Source organism: Pan paniscus, chromosome 13, assembly GCF_029289425.2.
Source record: "Pan paniscus chromosome 13, NHGRI_mPanPan1-v2.0_pri, whole genome shotgun sequence".
NCBI lineage: Eukaryota > Metazoa > Chordata > Mammalia > Primates > Hominidae > Pan > Pan paniscus.
Window position 1 is genome coordinate 75216296 of NC_073262.2, and position 25882 is coordinate 75242177.

At 42.3% G+C, this 25882-nt stretch overlaps 1 protein-coding gene and 1 long non-coding RNA gene across 29 annotated transcripts in view; one reads left to right on the plus strand and one right to left on the minus strand.

The window, feature by feature from the left end:
- The window catches only part of LOC103787060 (uncharacterized), a 63082-nt gene extending 49389 nt beyond the window's left edge, over positions 1–13693 (minus strand). For both annotated transcript variants that reach the window (XR_001337888.5, XR_612819.6), the window contains exon 1: positions 13563–13693. This is a non-coding gene — a long non-coding RNA (uncharacterized LOC103787060). The remainder of the gene's footprint in view (positions 1–13562) is intronic.
- PDK1 (pyruvate dehydrogenase kinase 1) overlaps positions 13162–25882 on the plus strand; it is a 161749-nt gene continuing 149028 nt past the window's right edge. For 10 of the 27 annotated variants that reach the window (XR_010109480.1, XR_010109482.1, XR_010109483.1 and 7 more), the window contains exons 1-7: positions 13625–13820; positions 16185–16326; positions 19699–19770; positions 20215–20274; positions 21975–22159; positions 22450–22545; positions 24359–24436. Coding sequence is in view for 3 of the 27 variants with exons in the window: in XM_063595443.1 (XP_063451513.1) it covers positions 13625–13820; positions 16185–16326; positions 19699–19770; positions 20215–20274; positions 21975–22159; positions 22450–22545; positions 24359–24436 (829 nt within the window). In the remaining 24 variants the exon portion in view is untranslated. Of the gene's footprint in view, positions 13194–13457; positions 13821–16184; positions 16327–19698; positions 19771–20214; positions 20275–21974; positions 22160–22449; positions 22546–24358; positions 24437–25882 lie in introns of those variants that run through there. The other 17 variants (XR_010109494.1, XR_010109493.1, XR_010109495.1 and 14 more) reach the window with 5 other exon arrangements.

Consider the following 25882-nt stretch of genomic DNA (forward strand, 5'->3'; position numbering starts at 1 on the left):
CTTGGTGTTTAATCACACGGGGACGCCTGCCTGATTATTCACCTAAGTTTCAGAGGTGTCTGACCATGCAGGGATGCCTGCCTTGGTCCGTCACCCTTAGCAGCAAGTACCGCTTTTCTGGGGGGCAAGAACCCCCCAACCCCTTCTCTCCGTGTCTCTACCCCTTCTCCACTTTTCTGGCGGGCAAGAACCCCCCAACCCCTTCTCCTTCACCCTTAGCAGCAAGTACCACTTTTCTAGGGGGCAAGAACCCCTCAACCCCTTCTCCTTCATCCTTAGCGGCAAGTACTGCTTTTCTAGGGGGCAAGAACCCCGCGACCCCGTCTCTCTGTGTCTTTACCCCTTCTCTGCTTTTCTGGGGGTCAAGAACCCCCAACTCCTTCTCTCCGTGTCTCTACTCTCTCTTTTCTCTGGGCTTGCCTCCTTCACTATGGGCAAGCTTCCACCCTCCATTCCCCCTTCTTCTCCCTTAGCCTGTGTTCTTAAAAACCTAAAACCTCTTCAACAAACACCTGACCTAAAACCTAAATGCCTTATTTCCTTCTGCAATGCCACTTGACCCAATACAAACTCAACAGTGGTTCCAAATACCGAGAAAATAGCACTTTCAATTTTTCCATCCTATGAGATCTAAATAATTCTTGTCGTAAAATAGGCAAACGGTCTGAGGTCCCTGACGTCCAGGCATTCTTTTACACATCGGTCCCTCCCTAGTTTCTGTTCCCAATGCAACTTGTCCCAAATCTTCCTTCTTTCTCTCCCACCTGTCCCCTTAGTCCCAACCACAAGCATCACTGAGTCTTTCTAATATTCCTTTTCTACAGACCCATCTGACCTCTCCCCTCCTCGCCAGGCTGAGCTAGGTCCCAATTCTTCCTCAGCCTCTGCACCTCCACCCTATAATCCTTTTTATCACCTCCCCTCCTCACACCAGGTCCGGCTTACAGTTTCGTTCCGAGACTAGCCCTCCCCAACCTGCCCAGCAATTTCCTCTTAAAAAGGTGGCTGGAGCTAAAGGCACAATCAAGGTTAATCCTCCTTTTTCTTTATCCCAAATCAGAGAGCATTTAGGCTCTTTTTCAACAGATATAAAAACCCAGCCCAGTTCACAGCTCATTTAGCAGCAACCCTGAGACGCTTTACAGCCTAGACCCTAAAAGGTCAAAAGGCCGTCTTATTCTCAATATACATTTTATCATCCAATTTGCTCCCAACATTAAATAAAACTCCAAAAATTAAATTCCAGCCCTCAAACCCCACAACAGGACTTAATTAACCTCGCCTTCAAGGTGTACAATAATAGAGTAGAGGCAGCCAAGTAGCAACATATTTCGGAGTTGCAATTCCTTGCCTCCACTGTGAGACAAACATCAGCCACATCTCCAGCACACAAAAACTTCCAAATGCCTAAACCACAGTGGCCAGGCATTCCTTCAGGCCCGCCTCCCCCAGAAGCTTGCTACAAGTGCCAGAAATCTGGCCACCAGGCCAAGGAATGCCCACAGCCCGGAATTCCTCCTAAGCTGCGTCCAATCTGTGCAGGACCCCACTGAAAATCGGACAGTTCAACTCACCTGGCAGCCACTCCCAGAGCCCCTGGCTCTCTGACTGACTCCTTCCCAGATCTTCTTGACTTAGTGGCTGAAGACTGACACTGCCCGATCACCTCAGAAGCCCCCTAGACCATCACAGATGCTGAGCTTCAGGTAACTCTCACAGTGAAAGGAGAAATTTGAACTAAGATGGAAAGGCTCATGGCAGGCCCTCAGAACCTAGATCAGGGATGGACCTTTTCTGCTGTCCAGAGTCTCCTGTTGTTGTTCTTCAGATCACCAGACTGGACCCTTTGGATACTGACAGCAGCTCAGCTTGGGCCCAGCACTATTCACAATGGCAAGGACTTGGAATCAACCCAAATGCCCATCAATTATAGACTAGGTAAAGAAAATGTGGCACATATACGTCATGGAATACTATGCAGCCATAATAAAGGATGAGTTCATGTCCTTTGCAGGGACATGGATGAAACTGGAAACCATCATTCTCAGCAAAGTAACACAAGAAGAGAAAACCAAACACCGCATGTTCTCACTCATAAGTGGGATTTGAACAATGAGAATACATGGACACAGGGAGGGGAACATCACACACTGAGGCCTGTTGAGGGGTGGAGGGCTTGGGGAGGGATAGCATTAGGAGAAATACCTAATGCAAATGACGAATTGATGGGTGCAGCAAACCAACATGGGACATGTACACATATGTAACAAACCTGCATGTTGTGCATATGTACCCCAGAACTTAAAGTATAATAATAATAAAAAAAGAATGGATCGTATGATTAAAGAAATAAAGATATATAACATTAAAAAAATTTTGAGCCATCATTTTAGGTAAATAAATGATTTATGATAACCTGGAATTCTATTTCATAATATCAAGTGTTCTAAATCTTTAACATATTTGATAGGCTTCCCAAAATCAAACTTCAACTTCAAAATTCTCTTTCCTGACTCCCAACTTTTGGCTGCTACAGAGGGCCCCTGAAGCATCCAAAAGAGAAATAAACAGGATTATCTGACATGTTTAGTTACACAGCATTGTCAAAATAAAAATTATGTTTAACTTCTTCAGGTTATATTTTAGTATATCATATTAAAATATGTTCCAAAATTGTATTGGATTTCTAAAATTCTAATGTTTGAGTATATGCTACCAATCATAATTAGAGTTACTATGTTAAGTTATTGTAAACCACAATAATAACCAAATTTCTTTGTTAATCCTGTTTTTGACTGTAACTACCCTGGACATTTTGTTATTCAGAGACAACTGTTGTCTTGTTTTGATCCTTTTCAAAAGATGGTTTATAATCAGCTATAGGACTTTGTCATGTGCTCTTAAATAAAGGTTTCTGATAACTTGGGAGATTGTGACATTGGAATAGAGGAAAACAATATAGGATTCATGAAGAGCTGAATTGCAGAATAAGAGTTAACAAAATGGACTGAACTGATAGAAAACTGAAGTAATCCTTTTTAATTTTTTGCTTAAAATGTTGCTGAACCTTTTGTTTTTCAAAGCCAGGAAAACTTTTATTTTCAGCTATTTACAACTTTTAACAACTGAGTAAGGTATACTCCTGCGAACAAAATCTGGAGCATATTTGTTTCTCTCTGCCTGGTTTCTCCAAAATTTGGAAGTTAGATGCAAATATTCTTAACTTATAGCAATATAATGTTCTGCATAAGCACAATAAGAATCCATTTTCTTTTGCAACAAGATGCAATTGGAGAAACTGGTTCTTTTACCAAGGCTTTTACTAAAAGGGTGTGGTTCCCTCTAGGGAATCAAGCTTGACTTGCAGAGGCAATAAAACTTGCAAGTTTTCCCTTAGGAAAGCTTGCCTCATGCCTTGTCTACACAATCTCTGTACAGGTTTGGTGAGTTAGAAATGTCACTTTCTAACAGGGCTAGGAGCCCCAAGTCATCTTGGGCCCTCAAGAAGAGAGAAATGTACCCAATTCATAGGTATTTAAGAGTACAAACCCATGGCTGGGCTGGGCTTTAAAAAGTCTCAACTGAGATTCCTTAGAGAACAGGGTTTCATCAGAGCCAATTTTTAAAAGCCTATGTGAAAATAATTATTCTTGCTGCACTTTATGCAAATAATCAGGCCAAGTATGAAACTAAACTCAGTTTTGCAAACAGTTCAGTCCTATCATGATTTGTTTTAACAAAAATGAGGACTGGAGAGACAGCAATTATGTTTCAAAACTTATCATACACTTGTCATTATATTCTAGTCTCATTATTAGTAGTTTTTAAGTTTTTGTCTGCATTTTAGACTAACCCTGTTTATTCCTGTGAACTAACCAGTGATCTCTGGCTGCAGTTCAGAATAGACAAAAGGGATGGGTAATGTAAAAATCTGAAACAATTTTTAAGTTCTGGGCAATCATTCTGCAAGTCCTGCCAGGTGACAGGAGTAAATAGGGTGTCTATAACCCAGCAGTTTCGTTTTTGGGAAAATAAGACCAAAGGAGCTAACCAAAGCTAGGCCCATGCACCCAAATCTTACCAGGCATAACCATAGCCCCCAGTTATCTGGGCATGTCAGCAGCCTCAGGATTTTGGAGCTGCCCTTATCCCCCCTCTTTTGTTTTGTTTTGATACATGTCCTCTTTTTTTCTTTTTTTTTTTTTTCAAGATCGAGTCTTGCTTGCTCTGTCACCCAGGCTGGAGTGCGATGGCACAATTTCATCTCACTGCAACCTCCGCCTCCTGAGTTCAAGCAATTCTCCTGCCTCAGCCTCCTAAGTAGCTGGGATTACAGGCACATGCCACCACGCCCAGCTAATTTTTTGTATTTTTAGTAGAGATGGGATTTCTTTTTTTGTTTGTTTTTGAGATGGAGTCTTGCTCTGTCGCCCAGGCTGGAGTGCAGTGGCGTGATTTCGGCTCACTGCAAGCTCTACCTCCCAGGTTCACGCCATTCTCTTGCCTCAGCCTCCCGAGTAGCTGGGACTACAGGCACCCACAACCACACCTGGCTGATTTTTTGTATTTTTAGTAGAGACAGGGTTTCACCATGTCAGCCAGGATGGTCTCGATCTCCTGACCTCGTGATCTGCCTGCCTCGGCCTCCCAAAGTGCTGGGATTACAGGCGTGAGCCACCGCGCCTGGCCAAGACAGGGTTTCACCATGTTGGCCAGGCTGGTCTCAAACACCTGACCTTACGATCCGCCTGTCTCGGGCTCCCAAAGTGTTTGGATTACAGGCATGGGCCACCGTGCCTGGCCTGACATATGTCTTCTAATATGTCTCTTCTTGCCTTCAGGCTATCAAACTCCAAACTGTAATGCAACCGCAGCTTCGGACAATGGCTCCCTTTTACCGGGGACCCTTAAATAGGCCTCTGAGGGAGATCTGACTGCCGTCTTCCCAAAACAGCGGCCCCTGTCAGCAGGAAGCAGTTAAGTTCAGTCTTCATTTCTATTCTAATGGCAGTTAGATGTACCTCCTCAGAGAGGGGAATGGATAGCAGCAGGAGGCAGAAAAATGCCTAGGCAGACAGGGACAGGTACCTGGTGAAACCCCACCTCCAAGCCAAAGACAATTTAAAGCCTGAGAACCAAGTTACAAGTCAAATCCATGAACCAGATTAAGAACCTGTCTTCCAGTTTGGCATGCTTTCCTCTGATTTACCCCTACCCTTCACCTACTTTACATACACCTACCCCTTCCCTAATGGGTTTTTTACAGTCATGCCCACCTTTGATTCATGCCTGTGTTTTAATCTTTTTTGCATATTCACAAACCAATCAGCAAGTACTCCCCTATTCTGAGCCCATAAAAGCCCTGGACTCAGCCACACTGGGAAAGAAACCGCCCAACTTCAAGTGGGGGACCACCCCCATGTCCTGCCTCTATTGAGAGCTCTTCTCTTGCTCAACACAATTCTTTTCCGCCCTCCTCACCCTTCAATTGTCAGAGTACGCGCATTCTTCTTGGACACAGGACAAGAACTCAGGGACCGCTGTATGTGGGTACGAGCTATAACACAGGGGGGCTGGGACCCAGCCTGGGTGGGTTGAGGGGCAGGCCACCTCCTAGGGGCAGGTAGTGTGCCCCACCAAAGCCTGGGTGGGGGCATCACCAGCCAGAGGTCTCCAGCTGGCAAAGTGACCGAGAAAAATCCTGCATCAACATCAGACAATATAGCCTCCAGTTATTTAAAGACGTTTGAACTGAGTTTTTTGTGCTTGAGTCTGAAAGAGGCCTGGCAAATACAAAGTAAAAATCTGTCAACACAAATGTCAGGCCTCTGAGCCCAAGCTAAGCCATCATATCCCCTGTGACCTGCAAGTACACATCCAGATGGCCGGTTCCTGCCTTAACTGATGACATTCCACCACAAAAGAAGTGAAAACGGCCTGTTCCTGCCTTAACTGATGACATTGTCTTGTGAAATTCCTTCTCCTGGCTCATCCTGGCTCAAAAGCTCCCCCAATGAGTACCCTGTGAACCCCACTCCTGCCAATCAGAGAACAACCCCCCTTGGACTATAATTTTACTTTACCTACCCAAATCTTATAAAATGGCCCCATCCTTATATCCCCTTGCTGACTCTCCTTTCGGACTCAGCCCGCCTGCACCCAGGTGATTAAAAGCTTTATTGCTCACACAAAGCCTGTTTGGTGGTGTCTTCACACAGACGTGAGTGAAAACCATTGCACCTCTGAAAGGATTAACAAAATAAAATAAGTATTTGGTTATTCTGCCCCTCCTTAGTTGGTTTACCCAATGAGCTTCTCCCTTGTAAACCAAAAATAAAATTCGGCTGGGGTGGTGGCTCAGGCCTGTAATCCCACCACTTTGGGAGGCGAGGTGGGCAAATCATTTGAGGTCAGTAGTTCAAGACCAGCCTGACCAACAGGGTGAAACCTCATCTCTACTAAAATTACAAAAATTAGCCAGGTGTGGTGGCACATACTTGTAATCACAGCTACTCGGGAGGCTGAGGTTGGAGAATCACTTCAACCCAAGAGGCGGAGGTTGCAGTGAGCTGAGATCATGCCACTACACTTCAGCCTGAGCAACAGAGTGAGACTCTGTCTCAAAAAATATATATATTCTAAACCCTCCAACCAACTGAATGGACCCCTCCTTTTGGCCAAGAGCATTCCAAAGTTAACCTGAGAAACTAGTTCAGGCCATGATGGGAAGGCGGGGTCAGACATGTCTCATTATTCTGTCCTCCCTTCTGGAATTTAGGTACAGCTGACCAGCATTAACATTAACATAGAGATTTTATGTCTGACAAAACAGAGTGTTTGTAGCCTAAGATACCAACATGACAAGGAGCAGGTTCTGCAAGAAACTAAAGATTTTATCCCAAAATATATTTCTTCACATATTTTGAAATGGCCCTGCAAAGCTGTCTCTTGTGGGGAAAATCTACATTCTACAGAGAATCCTCTTCCCTTTCCAAGTACTTTCCCTGATTCAGAAGGGTATTAACTAACTCTGGCACCTTTTTAAAGTCTGATAAGAAACATTTACAAGGTTGGGCACAGTGGCTCACGTCTGTAATCCCAGAACTTTGGGAGGCCGAGGACTCCCAAACTCTGTAAAATATTTGAAGAGATTTATTCCGAGCCAAATATGAGTGACCATGGCCCCATGACACAGCTCTCAGGAGGTCCTCAGAACATGTGCCCAAGGTGATTGGGGCACAGTTTGGTTTTATACATTTTAGGGAGGCATGAGACATCAATCAAATACATTTAAGAAATACATTGGTTTAGTCCTGAAAGGTAGGACAATTCAAAGTTGGGGCTTCCAGGCTATAGGTAAATTTAAACATTTTCTGATTTACAATTGGTTGAGTTTATCTAAAGACCTGAGATCACAGAAAGGAAATGTTCAGGTTAAGATAAAGGATTGTGGAGACCAAGGTTCTTTTGAAGTTTTATTGTGGCTGCCCTCAGAGACAACAGATGACAAACGTTTCCTATTCAGATCTTTAAAAGGTGCTAGACTTTAAGTTAATCTTTTTAGGATTGGGAGGGCCTGGAAGTAAAAGATCTAGCTATGTTAATAGAGATTCTTTACTGATGCAAACTTTCCCCCACAAAAGACAGATTTGCAGGGCCATTTCAAGATATGGCAAAGAAACATGTTTTGGGGTAAAATATTTTGCTTTTCTTCCTTGTCATGTAATGTTATTCCAGAGTCAGGGTGAAAAGTAAGTCTCGATATATAGGGTTAAATAAAACCCATCTGATGAGAATTTATGGTTTGTAGGGCATGACTCCCCAGAACTCTTAGATAGGAATTTGGGCAAGATAAAAAAATCAGAATTTACTCCTCAGTAGCATCACATGACAGATAGCAGGTCCTGAAATAAACTGAAGTGTTTTACTCCAAAACATATTTTTTTGACATATTTTGAACTAGCCCTGCAAAGCTATTTCTTCTGGGGAAAATCTATATTCTGTAGAGGATCCCCTTCCCTTTCCAGGTTTTTCCTTTTAAGGTCTGACACCTTTTTAGGTCTGATAAGAGACATTTACTATCTGTTCTCTCTGAAGCCTGCTATGTGGGGCCTTTATCTGTGTAATAAGAATCTTGGTCTCCACAACCCCTTGTCTTAATCCAGACACTCCTTTCAATTGATCCTAGGTCTTGAGATAGTAACTTAACTCTTTCAACCAATTGCCAGTCAGAAAATCTTTGACTCTCCCTATAACCTGGAAGCCCCCTCCTGCCACAAGTTTCCCAATCCCCCTATATTATGTCTTAAAGTTGTCCTGCCTTTTCAGACCAAAGCAGTGTATGCTTTACATGTACTGAGTGATGTCTGCCTACAACTTCTGTTCCCCTAAAACTGTATACAATCAAGCTATGACCCAACCACCTTGGGCACATGTTTTCAGGACCTCTTGAGACTGTGCCTCAGGCCTTGGTCACTCACATTTGGCTCAGAATAAATCTCTTAAAATATTTTACAGAGTTTGAGTCTTTTTTTTAAATCAACAGTTCAAATAAATTTTTAAAACTTTTAATGTGCCCAAATTTATCTTTTAACATTACCAGTCTCAGTTTGTGAAAGTCTAGAGTTCTCCCTGTCCATGTCTGTAAATTCTTGAGGCTCATAGTCTCATTTATAGTCCCCCCCACGCCACCACCACTCAGACTCTTTGTGTGCAAAGTCTATCTCCATTGCCATAAACTCTCATACAAAAATTCATCCTTTCCTCCAATTTTCACAAAAGCACAACACATAAAAGCTTCAGTATCCAATAATCTCTCTTTTTTTGCAAACTTTACTGAAGGTTTGGGTTATAAGGAGTGCTCACATTGTGAACAGTCTTTGCAATCTTCTGCCTCCTCCCCTTCCCCTTTGCTCTACAAAGTGAATTCCTCTCCTTGCTTCCTGTAAAGCTGTTCTGAGCCTTCCCTACATACAGATCTCTCCTTCCACTCCATCAGCATTTCAAAGCACTTACTCCAGATAAAAACTATGTTTTTGCTAAATAAATCCTGGTGAATAGGATGCCCTCATATCACTACACAAGTAATTACCTGAATCAAAGTACCCTTTAAAGAAAGAAGGCAAATGTATATGGAGAAAAATTATGCTTCAGTGGAATATTACGTATTGTTTAGAGCACAACTTTTCAGGGTATCTGATTCCAATTCACTGTCTTTGAGCTATTTTATAACTCTGTAAATTGCAGATAAATGGTAACAACGCACATAATTCTTACCTATACATGTGCAAATAAATTCTGTCAGGTAGAAGGGCAACCCTCCCTGATTCCCAAGGAAAGAGCCAGTTTTACAGCCTTTGCAAATTTTTCTGAATTCCTGTTTTTTCACTTCTCCTTTGAACTGGCTATAATATCTTTACTGGTTCCCTCATTTAATTAATGTATTAAATAAAATTTTTGACACATGTTCATTTTATAGCTGCGTGAGAGTCATTATTTTACCTTTTTTGAAAATTATCTTTCCAGCACATCAAAAAGGGTTCTAGGGCAGGAAATGATAGCACACTCAAAAGGGAAATTGATTAATTAATTAATGAAGGGACTATTTACAGGAGTGTGGGCAGAATTAAACCTCCAGGGCTGGTGAGCACCCAATCAGCAACAGAGAAAAATTAGTACTATCTCCATGGATATTGGACAAGGGTAGGAAGCTGTGGCCACACTTAGAGGAACACAAATTATAGCTTGGAAGAAAAGAAGCAGGGGGAAAAAATATCATGACTTTTCTTTCCTTTTGTCTTCTGAACCTCATGAAGCCAGAGGGTACTGGGGACAAGGTGACACAGTCTAGCTTGTTTTCTATTGCTTTTTCCATTCCTTTCAGTCACATCAGTCCAACATGGATCACAAATTCTCAGTGAATTTACAGGGGCTGGCTCATGTCTGCTATGTAAAAATTTTTTTATAGAAGCTTACAGTATGATTACACTTTATATCTACATGTGTGTCTTAGTCTGTTAGTGGTGCTGTAACAAAATACAGTCTGGGTAATTTATACATGACAGAAATTAGTTTTCTTACAGTTCTAGAGGCTGTGAAGTTCAAGATCAAGATGCCAGAACTCAGTGTCTCATAAGGGCTTTCTTGCTGTGTCCTCATGTAACCATCCAATAGGTTTTTCTTGCCTGCTGACCAGATAGAGCCAATTTATCAAGACAAAGAGTTTAGTGCATGTGGAGCTGGCTAAACAGAAGATGAGTTTTATTACTACTCAAATTAACCTCCTGAAAATTCAGAGGCTAGGGTTTTTTTACAGTTTGGCAGACAGCAGGCTATAGAATGGGGAATGCTGATTGGTTGGGTCAGGAATAAAATTATAGGGAGTCGAAGCTGTCATCTTATGCTAAGTCAGTTTCTGGAGGGGGGCCACAAGACCAGATGAGTCATTTTACTTATCTGTGTGGTTCTAGCTGGTCCACTGGAATTCAGGATTTGAAAAATAACTCAAACACCAATGTTAGGTTTTATAATAGCAATGTTATCTATAGGAGCAATTGTGGAGGTTGGTGATCTTGTGGACTCTGGCTGCATGACTCCTGAGCTATAATTTCTAATCTTCTAGTTAATTTGTTAGTTTACTTATTTTTTGAGACAAGGTCTCGCTCTGTCACACAGGCAGAAATGCAGTGGCAGGATCTTGGCTCACTGCAAACTACACCTCCTGGGCTCAAGTGATGCTCCCCACGAAGCACTGCAGGCAAGTGCCACCATGCCCAGCTAATTTTGTTCATTTTTTGTAGAGACAAGGTCTATGTTGCCCAGGCTGGTCTCGAACTCCTGGACTTACACAATCCTCCCATTTTGGCCTCCCAAAGTGCTGGGATTACAGGCGTGAGCCATTGTGCCCTGCCTAATCTGTTAGTTTAACAAAGGTGGTCTGGTCCCCAGGAAAGCTGGGGATTTGTTTCATGGAGGAGCTGTTATCATCTTTGTTTCAAAGTTTGTAATCTAAATTCCTCCCAAAGTTAGTTTGGCCTATGCCCAGGAATAAACAAGGGCAGCTTGGAAGTGAGAAGCAAGATGGAGTTGGTTAGGTCAGATCTCTTTCACTGTCAAAATTTTCTCACTGTTATAATTTTTCAAAGGCAGTTTCACTCACATGGTAGAAGAGATGGTAGGAACTGACTCACCCCCTCAGGCCCTTTTATAAGGCTCTGCCCTCATGACTTAATTCTCTCCTAAAGGCTCCACCTCTTAATACTATCACATTGATAATTAAGTTTCAACATAGAAATTTTAGGGGACACATTCAGACCATAACAACAGAGAAGTAATACAGCTGTTTACTAAAGTCCTCAAAGGTTCTCTCCAGTTTCTGGACTCTAAGTCTTTGACTAAGAAGCAAAAGTTGACACCATTTAATATGTACTTTTATATGCACATTCTCTGTAAATTGGTTGAAGCATGGTGAATATACTTTGGAGAAAAGAAAAAGCACTTTATACAACAGTTGATTCCTTCCTGAGGGAAAAAAATCTTGTTAAAATAGTCTCAAGGTTTCTGCTGGGCCTTTGTACTTTCACACAAATTAATGTTCAGCTAAGCATCTTGACATGCTCAGGCAGAAAGCAGCAAAATTGCAAACGGATTGAGGGAGCTGAATAATGCTGTGCATGATAAAGTGACAAGACTTTGGAGCTCAGGGAATAATCTAGAAGGAAGGAGATTAGAAAGGAGGAGGCAACCTGAGAGGCTGGGGTAGAGCTGTGAAAATGTTTGAGGGACTATTTTAAGAATGTGTAATATTCAACTTAAAATTGTTTTCTTCTTTCCAACTTAGGTCCCGCAGAAGAAGGGTGGGAAGAAGAAGGGGGCCATTCAGCCATCAATGAGGTGGTGACACCATCAACATTCCCAAGCACATCCCATTGAAACGGACTTCAAGAAGTGTGCCCCTCGGGCACTCAGCAAAGATATCTGGAAATTTGCCAAGAAAGAGATGGGCACTCCAGATGCGCATACTGATACCAGGTTTGACAAAGCTGTCTGGCCAAAAGAATAATGTCCCATATGGTATCCACATGTGGTTGTCCAGAAAAACATAATGCGAAGAAGATTCACTGATATGTGAAAGGAAAATATCACGGGCCACAAAATCACTGAGCTAAAGGGAAAATTCAAGCTGGGAACTGCTCAAGGCAAACCTGCCTCCCATTCTATTCAAAGTCATCCCTCTGCTGAGACAGATGCATATCTGATTGCTTCCTTGGGAAAGGCTTATCAGAAACTCCAAAGACTGCAACCATTTGTCTCTCACCTACTTATAACCTGGAAGCCTTCCTCCCTGCTTCAAGTTGTCCCACCTTTCCAGCAGGAACCAATGTACTTCTTGCATATAGATTGAGGTCTCCTGTCTCCCTGTATAAAACCAAGCTGTTCACCCCTTGGGCACGTGTTCTCAGGACTTCCTGAGGCTGTGTCACGAGCACGCGTCCTCAACCTTGTCAAGATAAACTTTATACATTAACTGAGACTTGTCTCAAACTTTCGGGGTTCACAAAACTATGTACCCGTTACACTTTCTAAAACCAACAGTCAGTGTGGGAGAACTGCTGATACTCGAATACATCAAATAGTTATAAAACCGCCAAAAACCGTTTTCTCTCAAACTTTTGGTAAAATGTGCTTCAGGGAAAATGCAGATTAGTGGTTCTGATAAAATCTTAATAATGAAATAATTTTAAAAAGCAATAATGGTAAAAATAAATCCCATTTATTATCTGGTATGTCCCCGGCATTGTGCTAACACAGATAGCTCTACTACCCATGTCACAGCAACTGAAACAGATAATATGCTCCTTTTTCAGGTAAAGAGACGGAGGCTCAGAGAGGTTAAACAGCTCACTCAAAGGCACACAGCCAGTACATGGCAGTACATCTCTTCTCCCGGGGCCGCCGTCGCAGTGATACTATTTAGGGCCACACGTCCCAGTGTTCAGCATTCGTATTTACGTACTACTGTTTGGCAAGCGGGGACTCCTGAAGCTCTCTGACCCTGGAAAATGCGTGGCTTGCGTCACAGAGGAGCGTTTCTGGAACGCGCTCGCAGCACGACACCGCGGTGTGTGCAAGCGGAACGCCGCCCTGTCCTTGATCCTTTTGGCTGAGATTGGGAGGGCAGAGGAAGCAGGAAGGTGGGATTTGTTTCAAAAGGGTGCGGGAAGGGGACGCTCCATACCGCCTCGCCTCTTAGTGTCCCCAGTCCCATCACCCGACGTGTACGGGGACGGCCGACACGCTCACCCCACACCTCGCCGGCTGGGGCGGGATCTGGGCGGCGGCTGCGGCCTGGCGCGCGCTCCGCATCTCCTTCCTCGGGAGGCTGGGCGGGACTCCAGCGAGGGGGCGGGCCCCGCGAGCGCCCGCCCCTTTTCTCTCCCCGCCTCCTTCCCGCTCCGCGTCCCGCCCAGCGGCGCAGGGGGCCGGGCTCCGGCTAGGAGGGTGGGGGCCGCGCCGGTTACAGCCGGTCCCCGCCCCTGCTGCCCGCCACGTCCCTCACGTACCACTCGGCAGAGGCGCGGGGAAACCTGGCGCACTGGCTGTGGCTTCTCTAGCGGGACTCGGCATGAGGCTGGCGCGGCTGCTTCGCGGAGCCGCCTTTGCCGGCCCGGGCCCGGGGCTGCGCGCCGCCGGCTCCAGCCGCAGCTTCAGCTCGGACTCGGGCTCCAGCCCGGCGTCCGAGCGCGGCGTTCCGGGCCAGGTGGACTTCTACGCGCGCTTCTCGCCGTCCCCGCTCTCCATGAAGCAGTTCCTGGACTTCGGTGAGTGCGGCCCGGGACCTTGGGCCTTTTTGCGCGGTCCCGGGCGGGGAGCTGCGGCCGCTGCCCCAGGCCGGGTCGGCGCCGGCCAGCTCTCGCCTGAGGCGCACCCCTCCTCCTCAGCGTTTCCGCCCCCAGCGCCTTAGGTGCTTCCTTCCTCCCTCCGAAGTGCCGGCGCTGGCTGGCGGCGTAAATAACGGTGGGCGTGTGGCTTTGACCGTATTGTTGAAAACAAACCAGCTGGGCCGCGGGACGACCTCCCGCCTCCCGGCGCACGTGTGCAGGTGCGCGCTAGGCCAGGCCCCTTCCAAGGAGTCGGACCCGGGTGGGAGGCCGAGCGTGGGCACCCCCGAGAATCGCGTTTGGATTCCGTGCAGTGATGATGAATGCCCAGTTTTGCATATGATGATTGCATAGAATTGGCGTGATAATAGGGAAGGCAGATTATAACTGGCCCAAGGTTTCTTAGAATGTTTTCCTTGCCAGTGGCTTAAAACTGTTGGCACCAACAGCACATTTCATCATCAGCAAGTAAGTCTTGGGCACGTGTTGAGTGCATGAGGACAAGATGCTGTGAAGTTTATTTACCACATTATCTTGGTTTTCTCTAGAAGCTGTTCAACAAATTGCAGAAGGAATTGCATAGTTAGGCATTTTAACTTTTACATCCCACTTCCCATGTGAAGGCGATGAGGGGAAAAGGGAAAACCTTAATGAATTCATAAAATTTGAGTACAAAGGTTATCTTCTGCATTGTGACTTCTGCATTGAACGATACCTGCATGGTTGGCAACCTTGTCTTAAAACTGTGGTTTATAGTGGCATAATTTTTGGCTCAAAGCCTTAGGTTTTTGTTTTTACTTTAAAATGACCCTAGTTCGAGGAAGGGGCAAATTTGGTGGTATTCATAAGTATGCCATAAAACTTTTACAAGCTGTTTTCCTTTAGTACCTTAATTTCTACTGTTGACAATCTAGTTTTTGCTAACGTTTTCTCTTCTAAAGCAGCAAGAATAGTAAGTTTAAAATGCATTACTGGAATAATAAGACCTTTTAGTTTAATTTTAAATGGAGCTGTTTGCCAAAGGACATTCTACAACGATTCTACTTAGGGAGTGATATGGGATCCTGATATGGGAGTGTAGAGGGGTCAGGAGACTTTCAGTAACCAGACAATTGAATAGGACCTACTTGAAGATGGTGCAAACAGGCAGTGGTGAATTTTGCTTTCTGTTGCTTGAAAGCTTTCCTCTGCACTTACTCTTTTTTCCCGTGTGTGTGTGTGTGTGTGTGTGTGTGTGTATATGTGTGTATATATATATTTTTAAAAATAGAAATGGGGTCTCACTATGTTGCCCAGGCTGGTCTCAAACTCCTGGGCTCAAGCCATCCTCCCACCTCGGCCTCCCAAAGTGATAGGTGTGAGCCACCATGCCCGGACTGCACTTAATCTTTGCTTATGGTAATTAGCATTAGTGCTTCTATATGGAATCCGTGAGTCTTCCTATGCAAACATCAAAATTTTCCTCTTTCTTTTGAGACAGGGTTTTACTCTGTCACCCAGGCTGGAGTGCAGTGGTGCTATCATAGCTCACCTCAAATTTCAGCCTGAGCCTCCCAAGCCTAGAACTACCGGCAAGCACCACCACGCCCGGCTATTTTTTATTTTCTGTATATGTGAGGTCTCATTGTGTTGCCCAGGCTGGTCCTGAACCGCTGGGCTGAAACAGTCCTCAAGCCTCGGCCTCGCAAAGTGCTGGGATTATAGGCGTGAACCACTGTGCCTGGCCTCCTGTTTTTAATTTATTTTTTTAAGGCTGGTCAAGTTAAGCAGTGGGAGTAGAGAAGGAACAAAGAAATCTGTAACCGGTTGTGATCAATTAGTTGTAAATACCACTGCATTCGGACCAGCTTAAAGTTTCTGTTTCTTAGACAGGCACTTACTGTTTTTAAACCTAGAGTTAGATAACAGATTTTCTAAATGATAGCAGCAACGGGGTGTACAGGATAGACTTTTCCAGGTTCTGCTGTTAATTTTATAAAGCCTTGCTCAGACATGCTCAGGTTACCTAACTTCTAAAATGGGTGATTACTTTAAGGATGCAAATTAGGGAAACAAGAATATCGTAATTGCTGTACAGAGCCATTGGAATGTCAGTTATTGGAAGGTCATAACTCTGGAGACTGGGTTATCTCATCCCTCGCCTCCCACAGGCAGGTGTATCTTTGCCTCCTATTCCCTGCCCCATCGTGGTGATTCTATCCCTCCGGCCTTGCCAGATAACTTCCTCTCTCTTTCTCTCTGCCTCTTGCCTTCTGTTTCCTTATGGCTTTTACTTACTGCTTTACCCATCATGTTTGGTTTCAGGATCAGTGAATGCTTGTGAAAAGACCTCATTTATGTTTCTGCGGCAAGAGTTGCCTGTCAGACTGGCAAATATAATGAAAGAAATAAGTCTCCTTCCAGATAATCTTCTCAGGACACCATCCGTTCAATTGGTACAAAGCTGGTAAGATTCTCATCTTGTGTTTGCAATTTGATGGAGTTGTGGACTTTATTCAAGGTTACAGCAAATGCTTTTTTTACTCTTTGGTGGAATCTTTTTTGTTTTGTTTTGTTTTGTTTGAGACGGAGTCTTGCTCTGTCGCCCAGGCTGGAGTGCAGTGGCGCGATCTCGCCTCACTGCAAGCTCCGCCTCCCGGGTTCAGGCGATTCTCCTGCCTCAGCCTCCCGAGTAACTGGGATTACAGGCATGTGCCACCACGCCCAGCTAATTTTTGTATTTTTAGTAGAGACAGGGTTTCACCATGTTGGCCAGGATGATCTCGGTCTCCTGACCTCGTGATCCACCCACCTTGGCCTCCCAAAGTGCTGGGATTGCAGACGTGAGCCACCGTGCCCGACCAGAGTCTTAAGGTAGTAGCAGTATTCTTTTTTTGGCTGGGGGCAGGTGGGGGCAATGTATTTGGGCTTGTGCCCTGAATCGTGGACTCCACAACTTCTTGATTTTGAGAAAGCCAGTCAAAACTGCACTGAAATACAGATGCTAAATTTAGGATTTATGTTAGTATATCTTCAAGGATATTATAAGAAAAAATGTCTGCAATTTGTTGATGACTGGGTATTTATGTATATTGCCTTTAATCCCTTCAACAACCTTGCGCAGTGGGTATGATTCTCTCCATTTTATTCATTGTTATTATTTTTATTTACTTTTTGTTTTTGAAATGGAATCTTGCTCTGTTGCCCAGGCTGGAGTGCAATGGCATGATCTTGGCTCACTGCAACCTCTGCCTCCTGGGTTCAAGTGATTCTCCTGCCTCAGCCTCCAGAGTAGCTGGGATTACAGGCACCTGCCACCATGCCTGGCTAATTTTTGTATTTTTAGTAGAAATAGAGGTTTCACCATGTTGGCCAGGCTGGTCTCAAGCTCCTGACCTCAGGTGATCCTCCCACCTTGGCTTCCCAAAGTGCTGGGATTACAGGCATGAGCCACCGCTCCTGGCCTACTTATTTTTTTGAGACAGGTTCTTACTCTGTCACCCAGGTTGGAGTGCAGTGGTGATCACAGCTCAGCTCACTGCAACCTCTACCTCCCTGGCTCAGGTGATCCTCCCACCTCGGCATCCTGAGTAGCTGGGACCACAAGTGCATGCCACACCCAGCTAATTTTTGTATTTTTTAGCAGATATGGGGTTTTTCCATGTTGCCTAGGCTGGCCTCAAACTCCCGAGGTCAAGGTATTTGCCCACCTGGGCCTCTCAAAGTGCAGGGATTATGGGCATGAGCCATTGTGTCTAGCCTGTTTATTATTTTTTAAATTAATTTATTTTCTTTTTAGAGACAGGGTCTCCATCACCCAGGCTAGAGTGCAGTAGTGTGATCATGGCTCACTGCAGTCTTGACCTCCTGGGGTCAAGAGATTCTCCTGCTAAGGCAGCTGCCTCCCGAGCAGCTGGGACCACAGCCATGCGCCACCATACCTGACCAATTCTTTTATTTTTTTGTAGAGATGGGGGTCTCACTTTTTTGCCCAGGCAGGTTGTGAACTCCTGGGCTCAAGCAGTCCTCTCACCTTGGCTTCACAAAGTGTTGGTATTACAGACATGAGCCACCGCACCTGGCAGGTTAACTCTGTACAGATGAGGATGCTGAGGCACATAAAGGTTAAATCTTTTGCGTAAGGCAGTACCATTGATAGTGGAGTTGGGATTCAAACCTCCATTTGTCCATCTCTGCTATACCGTGCTATAGTCAGAATGATGAAATATATGAAAGGGTATATGTATTTTTAATAAACTGTGTTTATTGAAGGGTATCTTTTTATAAATTACAAAAGTTAAAACGTTTATTTTTCTGTTTTAAACCAATTAGAAGTTTTTGGAATTGTGTAGAAAAAGTGTGATCTCTTCCCAAAGATAAGTAGAGATGTTAAGGGTATACACTCATGGAGCCACCTATATACAGCCTTCATTAATGTTACTGATTTAAAAGTGTTGTTCTTTTAAGCACTGTATGCTTCAAACAAATGAGTTGCCCAGAGTTAAGTCTTAAATGGAAAAGGTTTAGCTGCAGGGCATTTCCCAGTTATGATTCATGGAGATTCAAGTTTTCTTTTTGTAAGCATTATAGTGTATGGGAGAAGTTGATCTAATCGCAATTTAAAAAAGCAAAATATGACTGCTATATATATGATAATCAGATGCTATCTAGTCCAAGTATGGAATAGTTATAAGTGTGGATTAAATGGGAAGCATTTGTTTAGTAATTATGATGGGGTATAATGGAGAAAATATAATATTCCATGGAAGATTTTTCCTGTTTTTAAAAAATTCTTCATTAGAAGTAGAGTATGCTGCTTTTTGAAGCTTATCAGTCATGAAGTCTGATAGGTGCCTGTTGTAGGTACTCAAATATCTCTTGGATGGAGAGCGTAGTGGTTCTTGCCAATTAAGAGGAAATTAAGGGTTAAAGCAAAGCAGCAGCTGCTATCAGAATCCCTTAACTTTGGAATGCAGTGAGACATATTGCTTGTCAGAAACAGCTTTCCAAACCAACAGATGGAATTACAGGTTTTTAAAGCACTTCCATTGCTCCTAGATGCCTGCTAAGTTAGGACAGTTGCAGATAAAGTGCTTACAGCCAAGTGGAGCAGATCCCTTACACTGTCGAAGAAAGTAATTCAGTGGTAGCAAGTTATTTTTAGCTCTGGCCCCGCAGTGCCATTGTACTTGCCTGCAAGACCATCAGAAAATCATTTGGCCTTCTATATTTTGCTCATTCCTTAACAGATGCTTTGATACTTCGAATTGTTAGATAAATTTAAAATGTACATTTTTATGACTTTTGTGTTTTTTGTTCAGTTTAAAAGAACCATGTAGTAGATTATAGGCTTTCAATAAATACTTGTTAGTTGGACATAAATATGTAAAATTAAGGTTTTAAAGCACAGATATTTAAGATACAGTCTTAGAGCAAGAGAGTCTGTCCTCCTTTTACTGATTATAAGACAAATTAAATCATTTGCCCAAGATCACATAGTTACTGGTGACAGATCTCAGCATAATCAGTATATATACTGTAATGTACAGTGGTAAATTAAAAAAAAATTAAAAGCCATTTTAGAATGTAGAACGTGGAAAATCTTAAAATTCTTAAATTTGACCTATGCTTTTAGGAGAAAATGTGCACCTTCTACCATTCATTCCCAGCACTTTGCTTGAATGTGCATGGGTGTAAAAATTCTACTTCAACCATAATTTATAGCAGTATTCTAAATTAAAAATTATAAAATGCTAAAAATAGCTTTTGAGCTAATTTTCATGATATTGAACTTTCAGAATATAAAAGAACGAACTTATCCTATTGATCTGCATTTTAGGTATATCCAGAGTCTTCAGGAGCTTCTTGATTTTAAGGACAAAAGTGCTGAGGATGCTAAAGCTATTTATGAGTAAGTTCACTATTTTGACCCTATTCTTAAACCTATTATTAGGTCACTTGGGGGAAATTGATTAACTTTTACGTTTCTACTACTTTAGAACATGTGATATATGTGACTGTAGCAGCCCATACAGGCAGGACAAATAACAATCAGCAAATTTGACTAGGCATAAAAAATGCTTCGTGTTCCTCTTTAACAAAAGACAAAGTTCAGGTGTGATGATCAATGGAAATGTAGGTGTGGCCTCAGTGCCAGTTGGACTGTTCACCTGGAGGGTGCATGCTCCTTCTAATGGACAACCACCTTCAGCCCCAGCTGATCTTTGCCATATGAAAATACTGCCCATATCATCTGATTGTTTTCTGATTTTAAAGCTACAAGTCTAGATTTGTAATGTAAAATCTCTCACTTTTGAAAGATTGGTAACTAATTAAAACATTTTTTAAAACACAGAAGGCCTAGAAGAACATGGTTGCAGGTCTCTAGTTTATGCTGTATGGCCTGCAAGATGATGTAAGTAATATGACAATGTTAATAACCCATATACCAGAATTGGTAAACCAAAGTATTTGCCTTATGCAGCTACCTGCTTATTGCAGTGAAGGGTACTGAGAATGTAATGACCATCTCTTGTCCTCAGTTAGTTACACATGTTTTTTGGACTGTCTTTAAAGTGAACAGTAACACTTCATTTTTTTAAACATGATTTTAATCTGAAAATAACTTCAGCAGGAGTTTACTCCTTGCTTAGGTATTGAGCAGACTTTACATGAATGATGTTTTTTAATCTTTAAAACAATTCATTGAAATAATGCTGTTTGTGCACAAAGAGGGTAAGTAGTTTAAGGTTACATAGTTAGCAAATGGTAGAATCCAAGCAGTCTTACTTTAAAAGTAAACATGTTATAGAGCCTTCTGAAAACAGTCATTCAGAGCTGTGGAAAATAAGTAGTCAAGCAGAATAATACAGATTTGTGTTTCTTTGAAGCAGAAAGAAAATAATAAAGGAGTGACTAGAATGATGAGTTGTTTGTTGTTTTTGAAGAGTTTTGTTGTTTGTATTTTAGTTTAACAGTCTTGTTTTGAAGCGCATTACTAACTAGGAATTCCAAAAATGTTTTAAGCAGTGGAAACATCATTGGAATAAGTTAATAGTACTCAGGATGATGACTTTGAATAGGAAAGCACTCATTTGGAAGTGTAAATTCAGATGGGTTATGTTAGAAAATTGGTTTCATTACTGCATAATTAAGACTTCTTGGGCCGGGCACGGTGGCTCACGCCTGTAATCCCAGCACTTTGGGAGGCCGAGGTGGGCGGATCGTCTGAGGTCGGGAGTTCGAGACCAGCCTGACCAACATGGAGAAACCCTGTCTCTACTAAAAATACAAAATTAGCCAGGCGTGATGGTACATGCCTATAATCCCAGCTACTCAGGAAGGCTGAGGCAGTAGAATCACTTGAACTCGGGAGGTGGAGGTTGCAGTGAGCCGAGATTGCACCATTGCTCTCCAGCCTGGGCAACAAGAGCAAAATTCCATCTCAAAAAAAAAAAAGGACTTATTTTCTCTTTTATTTAGTTATTTAACCATGCAGTGTCTTCTAAGTGACAGAGATAGGAAGACTAGATGATTTGAAGATTAGTCTTTTAATATAATTGTTTACTTTTCCTCTCCCATTTTATAAACTCATAGGATGAGTGAAATGAGAATTCTTTTCTGTTTTACTGTCCTAAGTGTTTCCTTCTCTCTTTGAACCCTAGGGAATAGGTCCAAAACAGGCAGGCTTTATTGGCTCATTCATCTTGATTCCTTGCAGAGCAGAGCAGGTGTTCTCTAGAGGCAAGTGCTTTGTCTTCTCCTATGCAGAATGTCTCTGGAATACCATCCTCTTAGCCAGTGCTCAGATGACCTTAGTTGATAACAGTTAAAACCATTAACATTTTTTGGATTATGTTTTGTGGCAGCCTTACTCTTAGGAAGCCAAGAAAAGAATTAAATCTTGAAAGTTTTATTTTGGAGGTCCGTATACTTTCATAGATTTGGTATATTTTATGATCTGAAATACATTTAAATAAGTATAGGAAAACATGAACCGATTTTCCTTTTATTAAATTGGGGATTTTTTGTCTAGCATAGTTGGTTAAACTTATATTTTTGTATTAAGTTTACTTGTCAAAATATTTGGCTGTTTTGACAGATGGGTTTGTTTAGCTTTACAGATACTGTGATACGGATCAGAAACCGACACAATGATGTCATTCCCACAATGGCCCAGGGTGTGATTGAATACAAGGAGAGCTTTGGGGTGGATCCTGTCACCAGCCAGAATGTTCAGTACTTTTTGGATCGATTCTACATGAGTCGCATTTCAATTAGAATGTTACTCAATCAGCACTGTAAGTGTCCCTCATGAGTCAAGAGAAGAAGCTAAATGAGATGTGTTGGCATATTTTAAATTTATTTAGGAAACTTCCGTTTAGGTAGGAAATTTAGTTTTACCTTTTGGCTAATTAAGAAAAATAAATAGACTGCCATCAAGAAAGGTGTTTTTATTGAATGTAAAATACTATGTTTATCCTAAAGGAAAATATTTGTTCTGTTTGGTACAATTTAAACAGTATCCAGATTTGGAAAAGAGCATTAGGTGGTTTAGCTTATTTTGTTGGTTTTTTTCCTTTTTGGATAGCTTTATTGTTTGGTGGAAAAGGCAAAGGAAGTCCATCTCATCGAAAACACATTGGAAGCATAAATCCAAACTGCAATGTAGTTGAAGTTATTAAAGGTAAATACTGACATTTCCCCTTGCAAAAAAAGATACAAAAATCAAAATTATTGTTATTTCTTACTATTAAAACATCTATTTGTATCATGAGATAAAATGGTAGGCACAAATGCATGGGTTTGAAAATAACCTTATAGTATTATTTGTGCATTATGTATAGGATGACTATTTTATTGATAGAATTATTTGTTAGGCAAAGTTTGGTGATACTATAGAGGATATCTTTTTTGTTTTGTTTTGTTTTGTTTGAGACAGAGTCTCACTGTGTTGCCCAGGCTGGAGTGCAGTGGTGGGATCTCAGCTCACTGCAGCCTCTGCCTCCTGAGTTCAAGCGATTGTCTTGCCTCAGCCTCCCCAGTAGCTGGGATTACAGATGCTCAACACTACGCCTGGCTAATTTTTGTATCTTTAGTGCAGACAGGGTTTTACCATGTTGGCCAGGCTGGTCTGGAATGCCTGCCTGCCTGCCTGCCTGCCTGCCTGCCTGCCTGCCTGCCTGCCTGCCTCGGCCTCCCAAAGAGCTGGGATTACAGGCGTGAGCCACCGAGCCCAGCTGAGGGTATCTTTCACTTAAAAAAGAATTGAAGTCCCTACTGCCCTGTTTCTAATTCTTACACTATGAGCAGTGATTCATAACAATTTGGTTTGAATCATTTCACACTTTTTTCTATTTATACCACTTGTACACGTACACAATTGATGTTGGTCTTACATTGTTGTTTTTAGAAAATGGGGTGCTCTATGTTTTTTTCTACAAGTTTACAGACATCTTGCTGTTCAGTACATCTGGATATGCTCCAAGGTTTTGAATGGCTCTATGGAATGTATCAGTATGTGTTAATTAATTCTCCTGTTCATGCACACTTAGGTTGTTTTAATTTTTTTCTGCTACCACCAATACCAGCAGTACTGCTGTGAACATCCTTAAATACATGCTCACTTTTGCTAGTATTTTAGAGGTGAGATTCCTAGAATTAAAAACATTTAAATGCATATAAAATTTTGGTATCTCCAAAAAGGTTTCAAACAATGGATAAGAGTGTTTCCTAACCAACTCTTAAGTTTTGTTACATAGATGGCAATTATTTTCTCCAGCCTGTTATTTTTCTTTTTTACATTGTTGGTGTCTTTTTAGCATATAGACTTTTACATTTTTTTTGTAGTTATATTTGTCATTCATTGTTTATGGCTATTCAGCTTTGTCATGTCACACTTAGACTTTCCCTGGGCCAGGCACAGTGGCTCATGCCTATAATCCCAGCACTTTGGGAGGCTGAGGCGGGTGGATCACCTGAGGTCAGGAGTTCGAGACCAGCCTGGCCAACATGGTGAAACCCCCTCTGTACTGAAAATACAAAAATTAGCTGGGCGTGGTGACCCGTGCCTACGTAGTCCCAGCTACTTGGGAGGCTGAGGCAGGAGAATCGCTTGAACCAGGGAGGTGGAGGCTGCAGTGAGCCGAGATAGCGCCACCGCACTCCAGCCTGGTTGATCGAGACTCCGTCTCAAAGGAAAAAAAAAAGGAAAGGCTTTCCCTGGTTGGGGGCAGTGGTTCATGCCTGTAATCCTAGCACCAAGGCAGGAGGATGGCTTGAGCCTGGGAGTTGGAGACAAACCTGAGCAATATAGGGAGACCATGTCTCTACCAAAAAAAAAAAAAAAAAAAAAAAGCAGACTTTCACCAAACTATCAAAGTATATTTTCTTCTGTAGAGAGTTTAAGACTTTGATTTGTCAATACTATTGCCATCTTAATGCGTGAAAGAGAAGTATATTTATTAAATCCTTTTTTGTTTTGTTTTGATTCACACTAGATGGCTATGAAAATGCTAGGCGTCTGTGTGATTTGTATTATATTAACTCTCCCGAACTAGAACTTGAAGAACTAAATGGTAAGCCTGATGTTGTCTTTTTCTCAATAATTAGTGCTTTGGTTACTTGATAAGGGATAAGAATTTAAATGTTTTAATGGAAGATGACTTTTTCATCAACTTCATTGGATATGAAGGCTAAAGGATAGTAATCATGTAAAAAATATATCTATAAACATATATGTAATTTAGTCAGATTCTTTATGAAAAGATTTGGCTTTTTGTGCCTCATTTTCTTTATTTTTAATTGATAACTTTGATTCTTTGCTTATTTTTTATTTTCTGTTTAGTCATAGAAAGAAAATGATACCAAGAAAGTTACATTTGACTTTTACATGCACTTCAATAATGTAAGACTTACCCTTTTTCTACTTCCTGAGTTGTAAATAATTTTCTGTTGTTGAGGACATAGACTGGGGTTATAAAAGAGGAAAGAAAGATGCTCATCTATTTGAGAATCTGTTTGTCTCTGATGGTTTTCTTTTAACCCTGATTAGTGCCTTTTGGACAAAAAAGGTTTAGATGCCTTGAAGAGGGATTGATGAGTCTCTTTTTCCTGAAAGCATGGTAGTTTGACAGAGAAAAGCATTTCCTAAGATGACACTTTAAGAAGGTGTGGGAAGAATAAAACAAAATAGGCTTTTACTAAGCCGTATTCTGGACCTTAGAGTGAGAGAGCAGTGAAGTTATGCAATTGAAAACAGCATTGCTTGGTGGTTTTTTAAAGCCATATTAACTCTTCTGAGCCACGATGGTAGCATAGCATTTGGTAAATAACAATCACAGTGTACAAGTAAGTGATAGTTTGCAAACCTGAACTGCTGTGAGCAATTTCCAGATGTCCCATTTTTGTTCCCAAGGGGGAGTTTATTCAGAGGAAGGTCTGATTTATTGGTTGAATTAGAATTCTAAGATATCATGAGTCTTAATCATTTGTTCTACTAAATGTCTGTTTTATACACACCCCTATCACCACCCCCAGTGGGGCTCCTATTAAGTGTTTAAATGTAGAATTAATTACTGTCTCGAGAACTCGATGCTAGCTCATATTTTTTATTCAGCTTTATATCCATCGAAATGCCTGAAATAAAACAATATTCCACCCAGGTGAAACATTTTGAAACTGGCTTAAAGAATGTATGGGCTGGGCGCAGTGGCTCACGTCTATAATCCCAGCACTTTGGGAGGCCGAGGCGGGCGGCTCCCAAGGTCAGGAGTTCGAGACAAGCCTGGCCAATATGGTGAAACCCGTCTCTACTAAAAGAAAAATCAGCCAGGCGTGGTGGTTGGCGCCTGTAATCCCAGCTACTCGGGAGACTGAGGCAGGAGAATTGCTTGAACCTGGGAAGTGGAGGTTGCAGTGAGCCAAGATCGTGCCACTGCACTCCAGTCTGGGCAACAGAGCAAGACTCCGTCTCAAAAAAAAAAAAAAAAAAGAAGAAGAAGAATGTATGCATGTGAATTGGA